This window comes from Lutjanus erythropterus, chromosome 2 (genome assembly GCF_056507025.1).
Source record: "Lutjanus erythropterus isolate fLutEry1 chromosome 2, fLutEry1.hap2, whole genome shotgun sequence".
Lineage (NCBI taxonomy): Eukaryota > Metazoa > Chordata > Actinopteri > Lutjaniformes > Lutjanidae > Lutjanus > Lutjanus erythropterus.
In genome coordinates, this window is record NC_139318.1 from 37,693,148 (window position 1) to 37,719,296 (window position 26,149).

The 26,149-nt window shown below is 41.3% G+C and overlaps 1 protein-coding gene across 1 annotated transcript in view; it reads left to right on the top strand.

Moving 5' to 3' along the window:
• Positions 1 to 26,149, top strand: part of magi3b (membrane associated guanylate kinase, WW and PDZ domain containing 3b) — a 258,901-nt gene that overhangs the window by 188,733 nt on the left and 44,019 nt on the right. The window contains exons 3-5 of the mRNA XM_084738936.1: positions 2,775 to 2,894; positions 17,613 to 17,819; positions 24,126 to 24,294. Coding sequence (XP_084595062.1) covers positions 2,775 to 2,894; positions 17,613 to 17,819; positions 24,126 to 24,294 — 496 coding nt within the window. The remainder of the gene's footprint in view (positions 1 to 2,774; positions 2,895 to 17,612; positions 17,820 to 24,125; positions 24,295 to 26,149) is intronic.

Sequence of the window (26,149 nt, forward strand, 5' to 3'; positions counted from 1 at the left end):
AATATTGTGATACTTGGATTACATTACTGACTACACTTTTTGCTTTCTTTGCTATTTTTCATATCGTTTTGATGTAAAGCACTTTGTGTTTTTATATCTGTGGTAAGAAGATATACAAATAAGCTTACTTGTAAATGTAAATGACTATTTATGTTCACCCCTGTGATTGATTGACTGCTGTCTCCGTCCTCCCTCCTCTCTGTCCCCGACCCTGAAAAGGATTTCTGATCTGACGAGTGAATCTGCTCCGTAATGGGAGGGTGACAGTAAATTTAGGTGACAGAAATCGCCACGGACTGTAGCCCCGATGATTGGCTCACGCTGCACGCTTTGTTCGGCCTCCCGTGCAGTAAATAACTGCTCTCCTGCCTCCCGTTCAGCTGCGGGGGTCATTTCTATGGAGTTTACAAGTTTGGTGACACGCCACCTAATTAGCCTTGAGTGCAATAGTGGCACAGTCCTGTTTATTTATTCATGGAATATGGTTTACATAATCCTCATGCTAATGTAATCATTTGGTGTCCATTTGTGCCTTGTGGATATTCATCCTGGAAGGAAAAAAAAAACAAAAACATTCCCGTCAGTGTTGAATTAGACTGTGGCTGCACCGCGGGGGCAGAATCTGCACTCAGAATGGCCTCCTGTCATCTGCATTGACGCTGCCCTCTGCGGGACTGAGCGAACCTAAACCACACCAGGAGGTTACACAACCCGCTGCTCCCATCATATTTCATATCGCTGATTTACGCAGCTGTTTTCCTCATTTCGGCTGGAGCCGGTACATACATCAAGGACCTCCCAATAATAACTTGTTAGCAGGAGCCACAGTTACTCATGGAGGATTAAATGAATTACGCCCCTCAGAGCTCCACAGTCCTTCATCAATTATCCATCTTTCACTGGATGGCACCAAGGTCTTTTTGTTTTTTTTGTTCCAAAATGAGATATCTGCCCTTTTGAAAAATGGTCTTGTTCAGAGTGAGATCACAAAAACAGTGTTACAGACCAGATACTCTGTTTCTTATGAATCATGAATAAGGGATGTCAGTGAAAGGTTGTTTTAAAAAAAAGTGTGTATATGTATATGTATATGTGCAGTGAAAAACATCTTTTTATTCCCATTGATCAGCTACACTCATTATGCTACTACACTGCAAAGGAGGAAGAAGGATGTGTTCGTTAACCAGCCACGGCTGAGTGGTTGTATTTTACTTTTGTTCTGTGGAAACCTAGAAACTGTTTAAATTTCACATCATGAATTCAGTCGTGAGCCGAGAAAACTCCCAAAGTGCTTTCAGATGCATTGCATAATATAACGTCATTAAAGGGATATTTCGGATGAACTGAAGTAGGGTTGCTACCCGTCGTGGGAGTAATAAAGGATTATCTTATTTTATGAGGTACTTATTAGTAATCAGTGTGTTCTCTACAGTACATGGCAGTTTGGAGAAGCAGAGAGGAGCACCAGCTACTTTAAAAAATGTTCACCTAAAAATGTGTGCTATATTTAGAATATTTTCACCATTATACTAACATTATACCGTCAGACAGCATTTTCCATCGGGAGGCAGTTGTTATACAAATCAAATGTCACTCTCTCAAAACCAACCAAACTCCATAAGCAAAATCAGTCATTTTGCCTCACAGAAGACAGGAGTTATTGATCTACCGCTGCCTTAATTTGATGGTTCGTTTGAGTTATATCGTGACTTCTGTGTTTTAAAAGGATAGTTCAGTTTCACCAAAGTCACACAATAATACAAACAGGTTATCAGATCGAGGCAGCAACTCCCGTGTTCTGCAGATTAAAATTTGGGATTTTGCCAATGGGGTTTGGTTGAACAACATCAGTTTCTCACTGGAAAAAGCTGCTTGACAGCAAAGCAAAGTGGTGAAAATATAAATATAGATATACATGTATTTATTTTTTAGGTGGACCTGTTTTAAAGCTACTACAAGGAACTTTAACATTTTGTTGATTTTGAAGGCACCTGTGGATTAAAGCTGTGTTTCCACCACCACAAACAAAATAGTATCTAAATAAAAAATGTCCTTCTTCCTTTTGACGAGTTAACACAGTATTCAGTGTAACTTTGCCTGGAAAAAATGTAAACTGAGGACTGTTTCAACAGATTTCATGGAGAATCTCACCGGGTGGCAGAAATTAAAAATAGAAAACTATGACTGCAAATTTTGTGCATTCTCTGTAACAGATAGTTGAAAACATTACTGTTTAATTGAATAATTGTTCATAATTAATCATCATAATCATAATCATAATCAATCTTCATAATGATTAATGGTCAATCGTGAACATCTCTAGCAGAAACAATCTTCTTATGGTTGTTTTTGTTTGCTTATGTAGGTCATACAGAGGCATAAGTATTAAATTAATTTTTTTTCGGAACCAGTTAAAAACTTGTAGTAGCTTTAAGTGTCTAAAATACATTTTGCTGCTGATCACGTCCACAGCAGTACATTATTTAGCTTCCACGCCCTGTAGGTCAGCGTTTCTCAGTCCTGGTCCTCAGGGAAAACCGCTCTGCATGTTTTAGGTGTTTCCCTGCTCCAACACACCTGACTGGCTCATCATCAAGCCTGATAATGACACACCTGATCTTTTGAATCAGGTGTGTTGGAGCAGGTAAACACCTAAAACATGCGGGGCAGTGGTCCCTGAGGACGCAGCCCACTTCAAATAATCTGAACAATCCCTTTAACCTGAGAACAGTCTGTTTCTTAGATTTTCAAACGTTGTGTATTTTTTTTTCCAGGCACCACACGGCTTCCCCGAGACGGGGAGGTGCCAGGAGTGGACTACAACTTCATCAGTGTTGGAGACTTCAGGATCCTGGAGGAGAGTGGACTTCTACTGGAGAGTGGGACCTATGATGGTAGGAAGAATATGACAAACCTGTGTGTGTGTGTGTGTGTGTGTGTGTGTGTGTGTGTGTGTGTGTGTGTGTGTGTGCGTGTGTGGCTGCATGCATTTATGTACACGATTCACAGTGACAGGCCTCTATAATGGAGTGAGTGTAAGCTCGATATTCACAGTCATTATGACTTACAGCCTGCCTTAGTGAAATGTGACAGGCGGGACGAAATGTATTGATCAGTGAAACATGATTAAAGACTTGTTGGAAGTGACAGTCAGATTAGCAGCGATACTCGCGGCCCTTCAGATGAACTGTTCGGCTTCTCCACACTGTGGGTAGAATCGACCACTGAAGGATGAAATACGCAGACTTTATACTCAAACAAGTGGAAATACCGTAGAAATCAGGACGAGGGTGTAACTTCTTTTGTCAGCGAAGATTAAAATAAACCTTACATTTATCAAAGAGTAAATGTTTTGCCAGCCAGCGTTTTAGGGCCAGAAATAAGCAGCAGATGATGACAGCTGTGGTGTGCAGGTGCAGGTTTCTCATTTTGCAGCAGGCATTCAGACAGGTAGAGGGATAAACGGTGAATTACACAGACCGTCCCCTCCTGAAATAAATATTAAGGCAGGTTTTTATGTTTATCGTCAGGCGGCGACCTCTAGTGGCCGTGATAATAATAAAGTTAGAAGCAAAGGAGAAAGTCAGATTATAAAGAGCAAGGAAGCATGGATGAGTCAAACACAGTGTTGTAGTCAAGACCACCTAAACTGAGACCTGAGGGCGAGAACAAGTCGAGACCAAGTGCTGTCACATCTCTAGTTCTCTCACTATATGAGGCAGTAGCGTCTGTCGAGCTGACATCAGGTAATGTTGATGTGAAATAATTATATAGGCATTAGTTTCATAGCTGTATGCATCTTGTCTTACTTAGCTGGCTAGTTTTGCTAGCATCACTTACACCCAGCTTTCACCTTTCATTATGCTTCTTTTCTAAGTGCTGATAAAGGTTTGGTGTGGTCCCAGCCATTTCAGTAACCGTTGCATTGCAGATTTTTTGGGGTTTTGCTGTGGTTTAGGTGCCCAAGTTTTTGCTGACCAGACAGCCAGTTTCTTGGTGCACATGTGAAGGGGGAGGTGGAGGGGCGACAGTTTAAAACAAGAAATGATTCAAGTTATTGGTTGCATTTGAAGCAGGACATCTTATATCCAATCACAGTAAGCTAACTCATTAAAAAGAATCAGACAATGCACAGGAAATTTAGTGATATCCCTGCAGTTGTGGTCTTGACCGTTCTTTAAATAAAACACATATTTCTCTTTGTCTGAGACTGAGACAAGGCCGAGTAAAAATTCTTCTTCAAAAAGTGGTCTTGAGACCAGTTTCAAAACCAAGACCAATCTCAAGTACTTCAGCGCTCGACAAACAAACACAGGAGACCAGCATTCTGGTACCATGTTAGCAAAAGTTAAAGCTGACTTTATGACATTACGTTACGTCACATTACGTTACGTCACTTCTGTCATGTGACATTAATTGGAAAAAAAAATGTCAGTTTTCTTAACAAATTGATGTACTGATCTACTCGATCCATAGCGAAAATATAGATAAGGAGATGTCCTGTGCCATTTGAAAGAAATACAAACTGCCGCCATGAAAGAATAAGCTATCACGACACCGAAACTGTTTTTAAAAAGATTTTAAAAGCGTCATAATCAACTGGAAGTGCTAGTCGCCATCCACAGGATGATACCAGTCATTTTTGTCAAAGTGAGATTACCAGTTGGAAACAGTGTTAACTTTTGTAATTAAAAGACCCACCCAAATTTACTGTGGCCCACCCAAAATTGAAATCCTGGTGGCATGCCTGTGTTACGTTACCTTATGTCATGTTACTTTACGTCACGTCATTACATTATGGTGCCTTACCTTTGTTTACATAGGTCATGTCTATACGCCACATTCACCGCAATCGTTTCTCTGCACCTAACCAAGTAGTTTTGGTACCTAAACTTAACCAAACTGCCGCTTTTTCACGATGTTAACCTTGTGTTTAATATCATGTAACTTATGTAACGTACTTAAGTTCTGGTACGTGTGTCGTTGATACTCTCCACCATGTGTTGTTTTGGGAGTCTTTGGCAATTGACCTAATCTGTCATTTAGGTATGAGGATGTGTTGAAGCTGGAATTACAAGGCTGTTCTCATCCTTGTGCTTGTATGTTTGTTGTTGTAAATGTTGTTAAACAGTTTTTAAACAGCTACCAACTACATTGTCATACGTGCAAAAGAAAGACACAGGGTCACTTTTTGTCTTTAATTTTTTAATTAGTAATTAGAGTATTGACAAATTTTCTTCTTTCATTTTTCTTTTTCCTAAATCATTAGCAACAGCCCACTTACACACAGGCTCTGCCTTCTAAATTTGTCCACAACGTCTTTGCCCGTTCCTGCCAATATACAGTAGATAGTCCTAGAATAAAGCATGAGACAAGGCAAGCAGCTGTAGCACCTGATGGTGACCTTATGTAAACCAGTCAACCTGCTGATCCCGCCGGCTGGCTGCACAGTCACACATCAGGAGGTCCCACTTGTGTTCTTACTCTCAAGTCATGCTTTATTCATGGGATAAACCTCCTCCCTTTTCCCTCCCTCTCACAGACACAACCAGTAAACTGTGGCCCATCACAGGCATCCGAAACTTGAACTCGAACTGTTTGAGCTATTTAAAGTACCCAGCCTCCTCGCAACTCCTTTCAATATTAAGACTTCTTTCATAAATGTTCATTTGAAAGCGTCTGACTGCAGTAAACATCGGCAGCAACTGATATTTTAGAAGAAGCAGACAAGCCCGGTCATGTTCTTTCCAGTAAGAAGTTTACACAGCGAGGGATATTTCAGCTCGGCAAACAGCTGCAGTATTTACCATTTCTAACACCTTAGACTACAATGGGGCATAAGCACTTGCCCTGCATTGAGAGGTCTTGGAAAGTCAGACGGTCGCAGTGTATTTGTGTCATGAGAGGATTGGAGCAGAGGATTTCTCTCACATTGCGCAATGATTATGGCAATAACATGATAATCTGCCCGCTCCCTTTAAGCTCATTCTTTCTTATTGCAAATCCAGGCTGCTGTGAAATGGGAGAGGATTTTTCTAAATGCTTTGGGGACAACCTCTGGTCGCGTGAATGGACCTTCCCTGCGCCAGTCTCTCATTCACATTCAGCTGCGTCTTGTGCCTCCTATATGATGGAGAATTAAAAGATAAGGAGTCAAATCCTCATGCGGGGAGAAAGTGCCTTATGGCTGAGAGCAGCTTTCTCAGAGTGTGCACAAGTGTGTCTCTGTTTCTGTGTATTTGTTTGTGTTTGTGAGGTGAATATTCTTACCTGTGATTAGGTTTGGGTATTATGGTTGGGTGGATAGACATGCGGTACCAAGATGAAGACGCTGTAAGACCCATTTATCACAATGTTTCATTTTCCTCTTTGCAGCCAAGTCAGGGCTGGTTCGGAGCCAGAGCTTAATTTTGAACCGGTTCTTTATGTTTTGACAGCCAACGAACTGGCTCCTGGCCCTGAAAACTGGTTTCCAAGTGGCACCAACTCTTACTGGGCCAAGAGTAATAACCGCTACGTCATGGGGCTGGCGGCGGAATTAATATGAGCAACCAAAAAGAAATGTCAGCCACTGTGGTAGAGATTTTGAGCCAGGCTGTTAATACGTTGTTAATACGTTAATGTGTGAAGTTTTAATGCTTTTCCAGGCAAAAGAGAAACCATGCAATTCATGGTCAGTTTGTCCAAATAACTTCTGTTTGTAAAGTTTGCTGCGTTGTGTTTTGGCGATGCGAAGGACTGCAGGCCGGTGTTGCAACATATTTGGTTACCCACCAGTTCTTATTTAACAAAGTACATCATTGATACTGGTGAGTTAATGCATAAGCCACATTTTAATTTATCAGTCATTCGCTGCACAATCAAAGTATATCTTCTAACACTGCAGGTCACATAATCTAATGAGTTGCCAAACATTGTGTAACACCAGGAGAGACTGCGGCGGTCAGTTGTGATACTTAAGTGAGATCAATCTGCTGGTAGTGACGGACGTAATTGTTCAAGTAGTGGGCAGCAGCAGCAGCAGTTAAGATAGTTAGAAATTGTTGTGCTTCTCTTTTTTTGTTTTTATCGTGAGTGGCAACCAGCGTTACGGCCCATTACCGCCACTTAATGTGTCGGAGTGTGAAGTGCTTGAAGTTAGTGTTGGTAGGAAACCAGAAGTGTGTACAGTTACGTAATGACTTGGCTCTCTAGCCTGTAGAAAAGAAAGCCGGTTCTTAGACCGTTCACTAGTTGAACCACCGCCAAATTGCCAATACCAGTACCCTGCTGGGTATTGGTATTTCTGGTAGTGTAATGATTTGGATCAATTTAAATTGCTGTAAAATCATACCGGTGCCTGATCAGTGCCTGGACAGACACTTAAAGAAAAAAAAAACAAGCACAAAATGATGGTCCACAACATTAAAGAACAGCTTTTTTCATTGCTGAGGCAAATTTAGACTTGAAATTGAACAATATAACTGTTAAGAGACTAAACTTTACATAACAAATCCATGTAATAAATAAAACATCACTGAATTACACTTCTTAAACACTAAAAAACAGTTAAAGCACTAATAACAGCAAAATAAATTCTGATATTGTGGTACGCTGGTATTCTATAAACTCCAGCTTCAAACTTCAGCACTTCTTATACAGAAATATGATCTTATTGTCTAACCTGACAAAAGGCTGCTGTTATCATCGTCTGTGCTTTCATTAGACATGTCATTTATAGCATTTTATATCTCTGCTTCTCATCTCCGGGGCCACTGACGCCCACGCTGTCAGCTGATGTGCTTGGCGTGGCGACACACAGCAGTTAAGCACAGTGCATCCCTCTGCTTTCGAGTGCACCCCGTGCGTCGCCAGATGCTTCCCCCCTTTACATGCAATCGTTCTGAAACATTTGTTGGACCTCCCACCCAGCGCTGGAAGTCTTTTGAAATACAGCCACACTTTAGAGCGTTTAGCAGAGCATTTTAACCACGTTTATGGTAGCTAATAGCTAACGGAAGGCTACCTGCTGCCAGAGCCATGTAGAGAGAGAGCTGCTGTAAATGTTAGAATTGCCATAAAGCGACAATAAATGTGTGTTTTGAGTTTGTCACACTGCAGAAACATGTGTTATAAACCACCCAGGCAAATTTTAATGGTTAAAAGTGATAAATACATAAAATTAGGTCTCAAAATCATGAAAAAATGAACAGTTTTCTCTGCTCTGAAACATTGGGAGTGTGTCTGCTCTGCTGTCCCACTACAGCCTAACCTGAAACGTGGACTAAACACGGCATTATTGGACATGTCCAGACACGTTTGAGCCACATAGTTCTCACTCCTTTCATGTTTTAAGATACCGAAACGAGACGTCGTAATCTGTGTTGTGATCCTGTCTGTAGTTATCAGTCATGTAGCAACCAGCACCATTTAGTGCGGCGGGCATGACCTGTTCTTGTGGGTCAACTCAAAAGTTAGCATTTCTCTGGTTCTTTTCACAAAAAGCCAGTGAGATTTTTACATTTGGATTAGTGCAGAAAATAAGCGCTGTTGCAAACAAAAGCTTGTGATACTTTTATGTTTTGTTCAGCAAGATAATCTTCATAAATGAACACCTTTTTTTTATTATTTTTGAAGCGTAAATGCAATCGTAAGTAAAATGCTAACATTAGGCTATTACCGAACTGCACCACAATCACATGACTAAATGTCACCACCTCTCATTGTCTAATGTTAGCCTCTTGTCGTTAGCAAGCACCTTTTTGAAGACACATTAAAGCTTTTTTACTGATTTATTTTGTGTCATAAAACTACTGAGTTCACCTTGTGGTAACCACAGACCCTATATCAGACAAATAACAAAACAATATTCAAAAAAACCCCACTGACTTCAAGATGAGGGAGCTGGATGTGCTAATATGCTAACTCATTTCTGGGATTTAGGGCTCATTCCTGCAGCACCAGCTATCAAGTATCAAACTAGTATCATGTCAGTGTTTCTGTATCAAGTATTGTGAGACTAAACTTGGCATTGGTATCACAGCCAAGATTTTTGTATCATGACAACACTAGGATCTGTGTATTTGGTTGCGTTTGTGCATTTACAGATGGTGAAGTTCATATTCTAACCTGGGATGATCCTGTTGAGGCAAGTTCTTCCAACAGTCTCTGATCCCTGTGATAAGTTGTCAGTCTCCTTCCCCACCCCTCATCCTCAGAGCGTGGTGGCAACAATGACATTAAACACACACACACAGGCATGCAAGCGCTCACACACACACTGCATGAACACACACTTGTACATCTGTACACACACACAACAAATCCCCGTCCCTCCTTGTGTCGGGATAGATCATCTAAGAACTGGAAGATCAGGTTTCGGGAGCTGCCAAGTCGCCCACGAGCTGTCCTTCATCTCTGAGCTGAATCCAGGCGGGATTTACACCTTTTATAGAGAGGTTGACCGTGGGTAGAGAGGGAGAAATAGAGAGCAAACGGAGGAAGAGCACATAATAGAGGGAGAGAGAGAGAGAGAGAGTTGATATAGAGGCGTGCTGAGCTCTTCAGCTCCCAGTGGAAACCCCTTTGCAGTGGAAGCAGGACTGCCTTGGCTGCGCGCAGATGTGTGGATTAGCTTCTCAAAAGTTGGAAGTTTCAGCGCGCTATCCCTGAGAGAGAGAGAGAGAGAGAGCTGAACGCTGTGATAGTGGCTGCTGCCCTCCCCTATTCCTCCTCCTCCTCCTCCTCCTCCCTGCCTCTAAAACCCAGTCAGCACAAGCGCTGCATGGCTACTGTGGCAGAGAGAGTGTTGATCTCTCAGCAGCACACTGAAGTCAAAGAGGAGCTGTAAGTAATTGGATTGAGGAGCAGGATTTACTCCATTTGGTTGTGCTTGAGGTGCAGCCGTTTTTTTTTTTTTTTTCTTTGAAAAGAGAAAAATAAACAAGGACAGGCATCCTCTTGTATGGGCCACATGAGTCGTATTTCTTCAGTGAAGAGCTCATGAATCACCTTCAGTTTATAAGTGTAGAGTAAGTGAGTTGTGTTCAAGGTACTGAGCTAATGGGCTTCTTACCTAATCATAATGGTCTTGCTAATAGTCCCAATTGACTTGCCTGACTGCTCATTATGTTAATGGGTCATGTATAATGTTTTTCTCTCCCTAGAAAATATTTTGTGGGAGTTATTTAATGCATTGTACACAGATACAAATAGGCTACATCAAAAAGTATCTTGTTACAAATCGCAAATACTTAATAATATATCCAAAAAAAGCACTGGCATGAGAAATAAATACAAAAAAAATACAAAATACATCTCATTTTTGGCAGTTAAAATGTAGGCTTTTCCATTAAAGTGTGCACTAGGCTGCTATACATGTTCCACCGGTGGCCAGTGTGATCTCCTTTGCTGTGGCGTGCTGATGTGGTGGGTTTGGGAGCTGCGACGCAAACAAACTCAACAAGCTGCTGAGGAGGACCAGCTCTGCGGTGGGGCTGCAGCAGGACAGTGTGGAGGCAGTGAGAGGGAACATAAAAGCTATCGCGCCCCTGTGCCGAGCTGAGGGGACTCTCGGGAGCGCGTTCAGCCGCAGACTCATCCAGCCACGGGCCTCTTTTGTGCCATCAGCCATCAGGCTGCACAACGCCGCAGCACCCGCAGACTAAGACTCAAAACACAAACACCCACAGAGAAAATGACGGTTATCGCACATGAATATAAAGTCTGTTTGACTTTAACGTTTGCACGTTACTCATGAATATGTTATTGCACAGGTATTATATATAGTATTTCTATCTTTATTGTATTTATTTTGTATTATATTCCTGTTTTTATTTATTACTACATTTCTCCTTGCGCTGCTACTTCAAATCAAATTTCTTCTACGGGGGATCAATAAAGGTACATCTAATCTCATCTTATTTTATAGCTTCAATATGGGTCTGACCTTAAATGAACCATGTAAAGCAATTTATCACTTTGTTTTGCCAGTGTGTGAATGGATTGTAGAAAAATTAAACCTTCCACAACTTTTCTGATTGGCTCCTAATAGCCTGTAGACTGATTTCTATGTAAAGGACTCTGTAGGGTCTGTCACATCACTGTTTTAAACAGTTAAACAGTGCTTTAGTTATTTCAAATACACAAATACAAATTCTGAAAGCTATAATGTGTAACATTTCTACATTAACATGTGTAAAAACTGTAGACATGTTATATCTTTTGTTGACTTGTGTTCGTGTATTATTCCAGATGTTTCCAGCAATGTTCAAATGAAGAGAAATCCGTAATTTATTCCAGGTAATGGTGTGTTTCCTGTTAGCCATAGTTGCTTGTTGGTATAACTTCCGTGAAAGCACAGGATACGACTAGATATGTCAGAGAATGAGGAAGGAAATCTGTGCATGTGACTAAGTTTACCATGAATCTCCTCGACTCTTTTATCAAACATCCTTCCATCCATGCCCATTTAATCCCACACCTCCTCTGAAAGGCTGCTCAGAGGTCAGGACACAACACACATGCACACTGGCCAGAGTGTGACTGTTTCTGTGGGCCCTCCATGGTGGGTATGGTACATGCTGCCTGCTCCATGTTTGTCTGGAGGGTCCCAGGTTGCCTGCCAAGCAGACACATCAGCCATCTTCGCCAGGCGCTCAGAGTGAGTCATTTCTGGGCTTTTGGTCCCTCCTCAGTCTCGGTGCCTCTGAGGTTCAGGTTGGGTCGCTCTCTGAGAGCAGAACAGAGCAGCCGGACAAGAACTGAAGAGTCCAGTGCACTCAAGTGCAATACTGGGGGGACAGCTGACAGGAAAATAAGATTCTGCACTTATAGAGGAGTGTTTTGTTGTTTTTTTTCTGACAAATGAGGCCTCTAATCTGTTATCTGGAATTGCAAAACTCAGTCAAATTGCGATCCACTTTATTTCTGTTGTTTTGGGATCCCCATTGTGATAATGAGTCAGATTTTAACAAGGAAGGAAAACACACCTGTGTCCAGCATAAAACCACTCAGGCTAAGGTTTCCCTTAAAATTCCCTTTAAGGATGCCTTAGAAAAAAATGAGTTGCATAAATTATGTTGGAAGGGAAAACCCTTTTATCTCTAAGTGTTTGCCCTTAGCTACTTAAGTACTCCCTTATGTGTTGCTAGAAGGTCCTTAGTAACAATTTCTGCAGAAAACGCAGACCCATAACAGTCTCTTCAAATTAAAATAATTTGTGGAACAGAAGACACTGAATTGATGTTGATTGTGAAGGAGGAAAAGATACCATGATTTTTTTTTTTTCTGAGCGGAGAAAACTCACTGCACACTTAAAGCAACATGCATCTTGTTAGAGAGTATAGATCTGACATCAGCTCTGGCAGTTTGTAGCTAGCAAGCCATCATTAACATAACTCTGTCTCATATGGAAACATTAGCTTTAGTTTTTTGTCAACTCCCGTTGATGTCTGTCTCCTTTCTTGCTGTTGCCATACTGTTTTTATCTGTTTCATTTTAAAGCAGATTTCTTGTATTGATTTTGTCAGTTATTTCTTGCCACATCTTCTGCTTGTGTGTGTTTGTAACGGCAGGGTATATTTGTTGAGGAGAACAACGTTTTCATCTTCAGAGCAGTTTTGCTTTTTTTTTCTTCCTTTTTTCTTTTTTGTTGTCTGTTTTAGAGAAGCTAGCTAACACAGGCTTAGCTAGCTAACAACTGTGTAGTAGCATTAAAGAAAGATGTGAGTGGAGCGTAACCATGGTAACTGAAGTGCACTTGTGTTGTATTATGATAGTAACTGCCATGAAAGCCTCAAGGCACCAATTAGACAGAGCCAGGCTGCAAAACACACGGCACATTGCACTGCCTTTTTTGTTAAAGCTGCTTTTTTTAAAACAGTGTGTGCATTTTTTTTTATTGTTGCTAGGAAACCACCAAATCACCTGTCCTTTTTTGCTGCAAAATGAGCTCTACCTTTTACTTTGGTTAGATAGAAGTAGTTAACATCCTGGTTAGTAGATAGTTAGCTACGTATCTGAACATGTGCGTGAAGATGGACAGGCAGATTGAGGATCCTGACTGAGGATGAGAGGCTTTTTCCAAATGCTACGCTGGTTACAGAGACACAGAGGTCTATGTGGGTACGTGAGACCCTGAGAAATCACAGGGCAGCCCAGGGAGATGTTCAAAGTAAGCTAACGTTAGCTTAAAACCATGAACTCTATGTTACCAGCTATTAGGACAGGTTAAAGAGATTAAACAAACTCACCTGAACAGCACTGATTTGCCTCCAGGCTGCTGTTTACTGTTCAAATCATGGAAACTATGGCTGATAAATCCATGTAGCTCCAGGTATCAAACAACAGCCACCACTAATTTGTCCCTCGTGATTTTTATTTCCAAGCATCTGTAAACTTTGTTGTCACCACCACAGAAGGCCCGTAGCCAGAGGTCGCAGACTTGAGTCACATGACTTGAATTAAGTCAGACTTAAGTCGTAAATTTGACACGAGACTTGCTTGACTAACTGATAAAAGACTCGACTTGACTTTTTAATTGTTGACTCATAATGTTTGTATGTTTCTAGGCAGGCCAGCAGAGGTCAATGCCCGAGGCAGCTATCATAGAGGAGCCTACATAATGTTAGTCCAAAATTAAATTTGGATTAAAGGTTTATGTTGTTGAAAAGTGAAAGGCGGTATGCAGTGTCATGGGAAGCACGAAGACAGATGCATTAATAAGCCAAGGAGTTCTGAGGGAAAGCCACAGCAGGAAGCTTAACATTGCAGTGCAATTTTTTTTTTTTTTGTAGTTCTGTTTTCGTTATTTCGCTGAAGCCCTTTAGAGTTATGAGGCCATATTATAATTTTACAGCCTCATTCTTCATTGTTGTTCATTTAGGAGGCTTGTTGTTGATGCCAAAAAACATACAAGGTGTAATCAGGCGGCAACAGTTAAAAATAAAACTCAACTTTTCATGACCACTCTCTTCTAACTGTGGGGGATCATCAGAATTTCATCAGAACTTGACTCATGACTTGCTTGATTCTCGCCACAGCGACACAGGACTTGCTTGAGACTTGAAGGTTCAGACTTGACACTTTGTTGTGACTTGAAAATGTGCAACTTGCTCCCACCTCTGATATAGTAGCAGCGTGCAAAACTCTTACCGCTTAGAGAAAACAAGTGGAAAAAGACGCCTCTCATTGCCAAAACTGAGCTCTATCTGATCAGACCTTAAGTCTAAACACTTAGGGAAGGAGACAGCCTTAGAGGCTTTGTGCAACCCCTTAGCTTAGTGAAATATTTTGCTTAAGGGACAAACATAAGTTTGAGACTTAAGGTGGTTTATGCAACCAGCCACTGGAGATTAAATGTGATGTGAATGGAGTGCAGAATTCATACATTAGTATCAGTGTGTTGGGTGGATGGTTGTGTGACTGTGTGTAACTCTCTGTGTTCATGATCTTGGCGAGATGAACGTGTGCCCGTGACCTTGTGTAGCTTATGCATAATGCCCTTGACAACAGGAGTCATTTCATTATCGGTAGCTGATTCCACCAGCATGAAATTGCTCGCACACACTTGGAAAGAGGAGGCTCACTCTTCCCGGCTCATCAACCCGGTGACACGAGGATCACAAGTAACGTCGGACAAGCTCCCCTGCTCATCAGCTTATAAGGCTTCCCTCCATTTATAATGGCAAATGGTGCCACAAATCTTCACTGACGCGCCGCTTTCACACACCTCTATATCTGCGACACACATTTATCAGGGGCCAAGAGACATGTTTGTAAGTAATTAATCACAGAGGTAGCGTCTGGCTGATGAATGTCAGCGTGTGGCAGGAGACAGGCGGGGATTAGCCAGCAGACCCAATCTCTCCTTGCTATCGTTGTGCCACCCCTGTTAATGAAGCCATCTTTGACAAATGCGGATGAGTGTCGCTTAGTAAACACAGAGTGGAGCGACAAGGGGCGGGGTGGCGGGGGGGGTAGGGAGGCTTTCATCCAGCCTCCTTCTCCTCCTCAGCTGCTTTGAGGTGGATGAGCAGAGCTGCATTAACCCAGTTTGCTGTGTATTGTCGTTGGCACGCCTGAGGAGATGAGGCCGTGCTGGAGCGGGGCTAACTTATGAAAAAAAAAAAAAAGCTGTTGTGGTGTTACTGTATCGTGCTGTAAAGCTGCTGGAATGACTGTGATGTGTTCCTCAGAGCCCTCTGTTCTTCCTGGCATGCACGCCGTTGTCGGCTCTCCCTCTTTGTGCCGAGCTATAAAAAGATCTGGAGCTGATAAATGCAGCTCTTACAGTACTGCATTTGTGATGTCTGCATGTTCACGCTTAAGTACATCAAAGGTTCATAATACCATGGTCCCATACGCAGCTGGGTCCAAATGAAAATAAGATCAAGTTTACGGAGGCTAATTAAATTGCTGAAAATCCCTATTTCCCAGCGGTATCTCTCCCCTTTCTTTAATTAATCTAATTATAAATCATGATTTAGCTGAGCATGCTCAATCTGATGATCGCTTATTGTAAGAACCGAGTAAATATTTGACCTTACAAATGGATTGCCAAAAAATTGATTTGATATTATTGCGTAAACACATCCGACTGAGCAGCATTTAGCAAACAAATAATCATAATAAATGGTAGGGATTGAAATTAGTGTACACATTATTTATAATCCTAATAGAGGTTGCATAATTACATATTCTACTCCCAAATTGAGTTCCACCAGCCATACGTAGATGGATCACCCCATGAGCTAAATGAGCAAATAATTTAACAAAGTTTTGCACTCTATCCCCTCTCTTTACGGAGCGCTGCTATCCCACTGAATATTTATAATCCGTAACACAAGGTTTTTTTTTTTCTTCATTAGGAAGAAAAGCAAGCTGAGAGATAGATAATTGCGGTATTCAATGATCAGTGTAATTAGTTGCTGGCAAATTCCAAGTGAAGTGATTTTAATGTTACATGAGTCATGACAGCCCTGTGGTGCAGTTATCGAGGGAAAACAAAGCAGGGGGTTAAGAGACGTGAAAATCATGCAGAGGGAAGCCGACCTCTGAAACTTGTAAATAGTCAACCTCGAGCGCCGGTGTGTGACATTTAGAGATTTAATTTTTGATTTAAATTCGATGGAGTGATGTTAGACATGGTGGCTGATCTCTGACTGTTTCTCCTTACCTCATTTAACTCACACTGTTTGTGGCACGTTACTGTAGTTCAAGGGTGCCTGATTCATTACAGACGTGGGGGGGGGCATGCATTACGTTTACTGGCAAGATCGTGATATGCTTTTAATGTTGTTTTATAGAGTTTAGGGAACTCTGAAACACTTTTCTTTCATCACTCTCTCCCTCTCTCTCACATACAGATGTTATCTTTTTGGTTCGCTTTGAAAGGTCGGTGGCTGCCGAGGTCAAAATTCAGATAATTTGAACTTTGTGAACAGCACTTGGTGCTGAAGGGCAGCACCTCCACCTAATCAGGCGAAGCCACTTTCCTCATAGGACAGCGGCACAGCCAGTGCAGAGCAGTTGAACCGCAGATATAATTTAATGATCTGGCATTTCAGGCTAAGTGATGGGCTTTTGTTCAATGAAAAAAGATACGTATTAAGAAAAATGTTTGGAGATTTCTGTTTCGTGTTGTACTGGCAATTTGTTCAGAGTGTACTTCACCTCTCGCCTCTGCTGAGAGGCTCCAGCCCCCCACAATCTTTCAAGGATAAGTGGTTACAATGAATGAATGAATGAATGAATGAATGAATGAATGAGTGGAAAGCACAAGGCTCAATGCGCCCTTTGGAAAAGCCTTCAAATGAAGATATTTTAATACAAATACATTACATTATTGTGGTACATGAGGACAGCAGTGAATAGAAATATCAAAAGGTTACGATATGAAACATTCAGAGCCCTGTCTATGCCATCTATATGATAGGGCAAGTGGAAAGCACATGACTCAATGGGTTTAATTTATCCAAGGTGTGTCTAAACCCACCTATCAGCTGCGCCTAAGTACCTTGATTAATTCACAGGTGAGTTTTGTCAAGCATGCAATAAACCAGTCATCACCTTTAAGAGGCAGGTGCACCAGGAGCTCAAACGGTGGCAGCATGATGGTGGACTTACCAGGAGGAAGTTTCATGTGTAAATAGTTTATTTTACATGATCAGCTGCAAAAAGTAATACAATACATGAACCATAAATGCATAGGCCAGGCATAGGTTTGCAATAGCAAACATGCCTGGCCACACCTTCATTTTGTCTTAATTTTTCCCGCCCACGGCTGTGCAGATGAGGCGCAAGTTCATTTGCAGTCTTGCATACGTGGCAAAAATGGCAACTGAGGCTGGTGTGAGATTGCAAAGCCACCTATTTCACCAGTGCGACAGCTTTGCACCAGGTGTAAGACAGAGCTCTGAATGTTTCATACTGTAACCTTTTGATATTTCTGTTGTCCCTTACTAAAGTTTCCGTGCCACCCTCTTGTGACCCCATGAATGTATCTCAAGATCAGCCCCTGAAGGTTAGTTTAGCTAAGTTAGCTGGGTTAACGGCTCAAACAGAACAATGTACAGCACTGAAACAATTTTACTCTTCCTCTCTCTGCTCCTCCCATCCTTCTGCTCTGTCAGGTAACTACTATGGGACCCCGAAGCCTCCGGCGGAGCCCAACCTGGTGCAGCCTGACCTGGTGGATCAGGTGCTGTTTGATGAGGACTACGGCGGCGAGGTCCCCAGGAAACGCACCACCTCAGTCAGCAAGATGGACAGGAAGGACAGCGCCGTCCCTGAGGAGGAGGATGATGATGAGAGGCCACCGCTGGTCAATGGATTGCCTGGTCAGTAAATGTCAAAGCGCAGAATGTCATGTTAAATAACGGAGATCCAGCTGAACTCCATTTGTCCTTTGGTTGTGGAATTGCCACATTAGGTCAATGTCACTGTCGGATTCTGCTGTAAGACGTACAGACTTTGGCTTGTTGCAGATTGTGTACACTTTGATGGGCCCAGTGGGTGTTTGAAGATACTACAGAACCACGCACATCTCAGTCTGTCACATAAAACAGCAAAACATTGTTTGACTACATCCTCCTGAGCAGATGGATCGTCATTTTTAAGCTCTCTTCCCCTCCACTTCTCATTTATTTGTCCGTCAAGGTTGTAGCAGTTTGCACACATCAAATGGCGTTTAAGCATTGTTCTTTTTTTAATTAGATGCCAGGTGAAGGAGATTTATTACACAGGAAAATGTAATTACCGCTGCAAACTCTTAAAAACTCTTTAATATATAGTTTGTTTGAGAACTAACGTGAGAGTGAAATTGCCTGCAAGAACTGTTCACCCAAATTACAAAACCTATTACTGAAACTTTCCGCTGATATGTAGTAATGCAGTTTTGGTTTTGCCTTTGTTTGTCCAGGTTTTTAAATATCTCGCTCTGAGATTTCTGCCACTACCTCAGTAGGGGGGAGATATGTAGAATTGTGTTTGTGCTGCAGTCAGTAGAGGGATCCAAAATTTTGGACATAATTTGAATCGAAACATGGAAAATCCACCTGGAAACTGCATAAATGAGTTTCCAAACAAAGAAACAGACCGAGGAGGGGGTTGGTGGGACTGTCAGATACAATCCCAGGGATAATTAGATCCTTTCCAAAAGGTGTTTACCCAGACAGGGAGACAGCAACAGCTCTGTCTCTTTTCTCATTTTTGTCATTTGGATACTGGACGACACATACCTGTTGAAATAAAACAGGACCCTCTCTGACCCAAATAGATTTACTAAGGTTAGGACCCGGCCTGATGTGGGTCCCATGTCAGGTCTCAGTTACGATCAAGTCAGGACAAGTCAAATTTCATTTATACAACCCAAATTACAATTTTCCTCAGTGGGCTTTACAATCAACACAGCATGCAACACCCTCTGTCATTTCGACCCTCAGTCGTGTTAGGAAAAACAAGACAAAACATACTTGCTATTGGCTGAGGCTGAGTTCACCAGAGCTAAACTCTTAAACGTGAAGACCAAAATTCACGCATATGTAATCGCAGCCTAACAAGGGAAAAATGGGAGAAACCAGGACAAACACACATGCATATTGTCATGGCGACACAACCCTGGGAAACCTGGCATAAGCCCGTCTTGGTGCTTCCAGGGCTTGGTCACCTGTGCAACATTAACTGAGAATGAATGGGCTTTCAGCTGCCAGTAGGGCTGTGTGTTCGTACTCAAAACCGTTAAGGTATTTATTGACATACATAGCATCAGTACCAAGTAGTTTTGAAACATTTCCAGTCAAATAATACCTTCATTTAAGTCCTTCTGGGATCCAGATCTACAAAAAAAGAGACTGTATATGGTTTTGCTTGCAGACAATAACTGTTCAAAGCATTCTTCATGACGAAAAACCTATTCAGTTAAATACTCTACTGGTATTTGTATCACTTTAATGGTATTGGTACTGGTATCGTAATTTCACCTGTTTCCTCTCTGCTACGCCTCCAAACCTTACACTCCTTACTCTTAAAACAAAACTTTGTGTGGAAAGGGGAGGAAACTCGATGGTCCCCTCAGCGCAGCGCTCAACAAACATGTCTCCCCTCACCTCAGCGTCCCCACCTGCTCTGTTTTCTCACTTAATCACTTTGACACGCCCCTTTCAAACTAACATCCGCTGGGGTGAGCCCACCTCCGAGCCTGACAGCCGTGCAGGACAGCCAGTAGGGAGACAGTATGACATGAAAATATATAACACATAAACTCATGAAATATATATAAAGAATGTGGGTCCAGGAGGAAGTAAATATCATGTATGGCCTGTGGGACCTGAGCCATACGACCAGTGGTGGACAGTAACGAAGTACATTTACTTGAGTATCTGTACTTTACTTGAGTATTTTTTTTTTTGGAAACTTCTGACTTTCACTCCACTACATTTCAAAGACAAATATTGTACTTTTGACTCCACTACATTTCTAGGAAGGTTGTTGTTATTTTTTGACTGAGCACATCGTTGAAGTCAGCTGTTGCTGTTTTTTCTTTTCTAAAATGCAGTTGGTCACATGCTGTGTTCCTCACAGAAGGAAACCAATGACAGTAGCTCCTCTCAAATGGGACTGATGTAAAAGCAGAAATACGTCCAGGCGCACTAACAAGCACAAGCAAGCTCTCCCTCTTTCATTCAAACAAAAAGCGGTAATGGTGACGGCGGGAGGAAGACGAAATTAAATCTCAAGATGTTATTAGAATTATTCATTATTCCAGGTAGCTTTTATCGGGGTGAAAAATACCACATAATTCATGTATATATACTGCCCCTGGAGACAGAAAGAAATCTCAGTTATTTAACAGACTTGGAGAACTCCTTACAGTCGGCTTCAATCTAATTTTATGATGTGATTTTAATACAGTTACATCAGAAAGTGACAACAGCTGTCCTTTTTGTTTTTGATTGTATTTCTATGCTGAAGTGTTTATAAGTGTTTCTATAGGCTTTGTGTAGCAGAGTGGTTCTACAAGCAGGTCAGTTCATCATTAGATGGTTTCAGAGAGTTACAAGCTTCTGTAAATGCATCATGAAAAACAGTACAGCATGTATTGATATTAGAAAATGTACTTTGTCATTTTTACTTTTGAATACTTAAGTATTTTTAAAAACATGTACTTTTGAATACTTAAGTATTTTTAAATTTAAATTTCTTTGACTCAAGTACTGGGGTTGAGTACTTTGTCCACCACTGCATACGACGTCCTCGCCACCGTTGGAGACCTGGAGGAGGACCGGCCACAAAATCACATTAACTACAAATGTTGTTCGCAAAGTTTCTGACACATTAAATTATAAAATACATGTAAAAGAATGTGGTCAAATAAGAACCTTATAAGAACCTCCAGGTCACAGCTTGAGAAATTACAAAAATTCACCATCAACAGAAATGCTTCCCTCCTGATTCTGGATTAGATCTGAAATGATTACTTGATTAAAATTATTCAGGAACAATTTTAATAAATCAGATAATTGCTTTTTTCAAGCAGTCATTTGAAGACTCCAGCATGTGAGGATTTGTTGCTTTTTCTTGTTTTGCATTAGATGGCAAGAACCTAATGAACAAACAGGGTTGGCAGGGTTACTGTAAAAATGTGTTCTGATACAAATAGAAAAAATGTAATCCATTACGTAATCCAAGTATCACACTTTTAAAGTAATATAACTTTATTACTGTTCATTACTTGTGGATTACCTCAAATAAATTAATTGAGTAATTAATCCTGCCACAATCAACACAAGGACATGCGTCAGGTGACGATTATTTTTATCATTGATTAATCTGGCAGCGATTTTCTCCATTAATCAATTCATTATTTGGTCCATAAAATGTCAGAAAATAGTGAAAATGTCCTCAAATGTCTTCTTTTGTCAGCAAACCAAAAATATTCAGTTTACTATCAGAGAGGAGTAAAGAAACCAGAAAAAAAAAATCACATGTAAGAAGCTGAAATCAGAGAATTTAGACTTTTTTTAGGTAGAAAATGGCTCAGAATGATTAACTGGTTATCAAAATAGATGCAGAAAGTCTGCATGTGTAGATACCACAGAATTCAGTTTTTTGTCATTTGCAGGAAGAAACCATTTGGTACTGATCTGCTAATAAGCCACACTTAGTGATTAAACATGGCTGACATGCTGTCTTCAAAGTGACACACATATTCAAATTGGCTCCGCTGTTTAAGTATAAATCTCCTGCTGACAGTCACTGTTACCTTCTAATACACTGTACCTCCGGTCACCTTGAGGAAGTGTCATCCAGAGAGCAGGACACTGTGTGTGTGATCAATCAGGACGACTCTTCAGTTCTCAGAGGAACAAATCTGTCCTTAATGCTCACAAGGAGGACAGCCCTGCAACAGAAATAGGTCACATACTGTGCGCCATACCTGGGTTTTTATATTGGGAGAATTGGGGTTAACACTGAGGCAAGTCCAAGCTGAAAATGGTACGTTTTTTTTTTTTTACAGAATGAAACATTGTTTTGACAGTCACGGCTCAAACACTGCTTGCTCAGCTGTACAAAGGATTCACAGAAATCCAAAGTCTGTTTACCCAACTGCTCTGTCATATTGAAATCAAACACAAAACGATTCCCAGACATCCAGGAGTTCTTTTTATGGAAAGAAACCAGTCACAAATGACTGCTCGGCTGCAGCCCACAGCTGTGGCAGAGGAGTCTCAGACCGGCCATAGATGGGCAGAGTTATGGTCGAATGAAAAAAGAGGTTAATGGAAAATGTGAGCTCCAAGTCTCTGAACTCTTGACTGCAGCTTTCCCCCCATCTTTGCTCAGACTGTCCTTATCACACACACAACCCACTGCTCGCCTCCCCTCCTCTCCCCTCCTCTCCCCGATGCCCCACAGTACCACTATAACCCGTCTGACTCGTATCGTTGAGTGGGCCCTCACCCCGCCGTGAACCTGAGGACCTCAGCTCTCCTCCACGCTCTGCCCTCAGGCTGCTTCTCTCACATACAACATCCTCAAACACATGTGCATTTTCAGTAACACTTCATTTGAAGGGGTGTGCATAAGACTGTCATAACCATATCATGACACCTGTCATGTAAAGAAGAGTCTTTATGACCGTTGTCATAAAGTGTCATTTTGTCAACGGTTTAATTTTTAATGCAAAGTTAACATTGTTAGAGGCTTATAATGGTCTGATGGCGGCCATTTTCAAAACAAACCACATATGACAGTATAATGTCATGTTAAAACATTCTTTAAGTTTGATAATGTCAAGTTGTCATAACAAAGACATCTCAAACTATGTCAGGTTTACATTTAAGAAGACATATTTGACGAAATGACACCCAATGACAACATTCATAAAGACTCCTTCATGTTAATGACAAGTGTCAGGATATGTTTATGACAGTCTGCCTCATTGCTGTAGCTTGCTAGTTAGCTCAGTTAGCCGTGGAGCCAGCTGCCTAATTAGGAGGAGGATTAGCAGGAGTCAAACCTGCAAAAACCACCTTGGTACTGTATTCCCTTTGTCAAACTGGCCGCCATCGGTCTCAGATGTTGTTTATGGTCCGTGTACGGTCCCTGACAGCCCAGTATCTCTAAACGTTCACACGCTAATAAGGTTAGCACGCCGTGGGAATGTGCATATGCACTCACTTAACAGAGAAGGAAGCAAGTTTGTTCACTCCTGACAGACTTCCATGATCAGCCGCAGAAAAAAAACAGTGTGTTTATTTCAGAATGTTATTGACTGAGACTTATGAGCACCCTGTCTAATGAATTGTTGCTGCGTTTTGTGCTGTGTGTTTGTGCCTTTACATATGAAACAAAAGTACATGTTTTTGATCAGAGAGACAAAAAAAGAAGAAGAAAGGGTGTTTTCAACGCTGCAAACAACGAAGATGTTGATTCTGCTGAAGGGGCTCTGAGGTTTGATTTTTAGCAATTATAAACCCAATCTAAAATTCAGTTGGAACAATCTGTAGAAAATACATCCCCCAGAAATGCTCTTTTTTTGTGGCGTGTGTAACATCTTTTGGCATCATTGTCTGTTGTGAGGAGGTTAGCTCCGTATAAAAAGAAAAGGGATAAAAAGCACTCGTGTTTCATCCCTTTATAAGCATCTTCTGAGGGAAGGCATGAAGTGCTAAGTGAATTAGGAGGCCTTTGTTGTACGTTTCATGTTCATTGTAGAGCGGTTTCTCATTAAAGGGGAGTGTCTACACATGCAGTAGAATATACAGTATGTAAAGAGCAGCAGTAAAGTATTATCATACACAAACGCCTCTGGGCTCAAATGGCCCTTTCTAATGTCAATCCCTGCCTCTATCATTGCAACCCACAGGGAACGCACATATACACGTTAGCATAAGCATTACCACTGTGTGCACATGCAAATGCAAAATAGCCCTTTGGCGAACACACACACACACAGTCACTCACATGCAAATCCTATGAGTGACATCAGCTCTCCCTCCACTCCCCTGCAGCAGGCAGGAGAACAGGAAGGCAGAGGTGTTCCTGCGAGCTAACCGTCCACCCTGTCTGCTCCGTTTTCTCCACGTTTTTACCCTTTAACCACCCTGTCTCTCTCTCTCTCTCTCTCCGTCTCTCGTCTCCAGACCACAAAGACGGGGCAGACTGGAGGAAATCGGTGCCCAGCTACACCCAGTCCAGCAGCACCATGGACTTCCGCACGTGGAGCTCTCTTCCCCGTGATGACAGCCTGGAGCCCCTGCCCCTTAACTGGGAGATGGCTTACACTGAGACCGGCATGGTCTACTTCATAGAGTAAGTGGAAGACACAACACACGGGTCATGTGACCAACGCCATTTAGTGCTGAAACAATTAAATAAATGATAAGCATCAACAGAAATATATCATATTTACAGTGAGAAATTCATCCTTTAAAGTGATATATTGAATAAAAATGTGTTTATATACATCTGTCAATACAAAGATTTACAGCTTTTCTCTATCTTATTATAAACTAACTATTTTAACAGTTTTAAAAAAGCAGTTGGAGGATGACACCTTTGGCCTCTCAAAACCTGTAAGGGGCATTTGCAGTCTCAGCTGACATTTTCATAAATTAAATGATTAAAGGGCAAATCATCTGCGGTCGTTTTCAGGTTTCTCAAATAGAAACTCCCACTCAGCCGTTTGCAAACAAGCAATGATTTAGGTCACAGTGCTGATGCCCTACCTGCCTCAGCCTGGGGTGTCATCATGCAGAAACCTACATCAGGTCACGTAGAAAAAACATGGGTGAAGAAAAATGGCATTTTGATGCTAAAACATATACGTGTCAACAGAATGATATAAAAATCTCAAAAGACAAAAAATATTGGGCCTACCCTTTAAGTAAAAGAAAATCAGTAGATTAATCACTAATGAAAATAATAATTACTTTCAGCACTATGAGTGCAAACATTATAGCTGTGTCAGAAATTCCGTATTAACGTGTTTTTTAGTATGGTGAAACAGAAGTGTGTGCTGATTCTGGAGAAATCTTACAGTGTGCAAACACTGGATGCTACACCAGCATAAATATCCCACAATGCAATTCACTAGCAACAACAACAACAAAGAGACAAAGGCTGACAGCGACCCCGGCAGCTCTGGAGTGACATCAGCAACGCTTCTGTTTTAATGTAAGTAAGGTTTCTCTTTGCTCGGTGTGATATATTTTTTAAATTAGTTCATCATTTACATGGGTTACCACGGTTACGCATCTCCAACCAGAAATGAGGCTCTCAGGAAGTGACGTGAAACATGCTGAACAATGCATCTGAAAAGATACATACAAGTACAGTAGTTGAATCATAGTGAGTATTTTAGTGCATAATACGTGATTTCAACAGGAGCGTCTCTCAGTGGAAGTTCTATATAATATTCCACGAATTGCCGTGTAAACAAAGTCTGTGCAGTTTAAGCAGGTAGCCTCATAAAGTTATGCTTCTGCCTTCATGGAAGTTATAATGTTAATTTAGCTGTTTTAATTGTTGTTAATTAAATCGTCATTTGTGTGTTTGTGTTGAACTATATTGCATTATACAGAGAAGTAATTCTGTTATTTAGCCAGCACAGACAGCAGCACAGACCGCATCCTCCAGAATGATCATAAAGTTGAATGAACGCCTCTGAAATCAAAACCCTCGTGAACGCAGGAGTTATTGCAGGACTGCTATATTAGATTGCATTCGTTTTATCTTGCTGTGCCTATAAAGCTGCCAGCTGAGAGTAAAGCGCGAGTCAGGAAATATTTTATATACTTTGTTTTTGCAGACAAATGCCGCTAACATGCTTCAACAATCAACTGATTCTGCTAACAAGAGCTGCCTGTGTGGTGAAAGCCTGGTGGCCTGTTGCCAAAAACTATGAAAAAAACATCAACTGCAACAGTTTCTGTGGGTGCAAAGTTCCCTCATTAACACAAACATGTCAGTCCTATAAACACTGGCCTGCTGCCATAAACAAAATGCTGCAAAAAAGTTGTATTAATTTGCAGCTGAAAACAATAAATAATAATAATTTTTCCTGTTTGAGTAAAACAGTTTTAGGAAATCAGTTCTTGTACAAATGAAACTATATTTTGTGAGCTGTTGTTTAAGATTTATTTGTTGTTAGAATCAAACGAGGTCT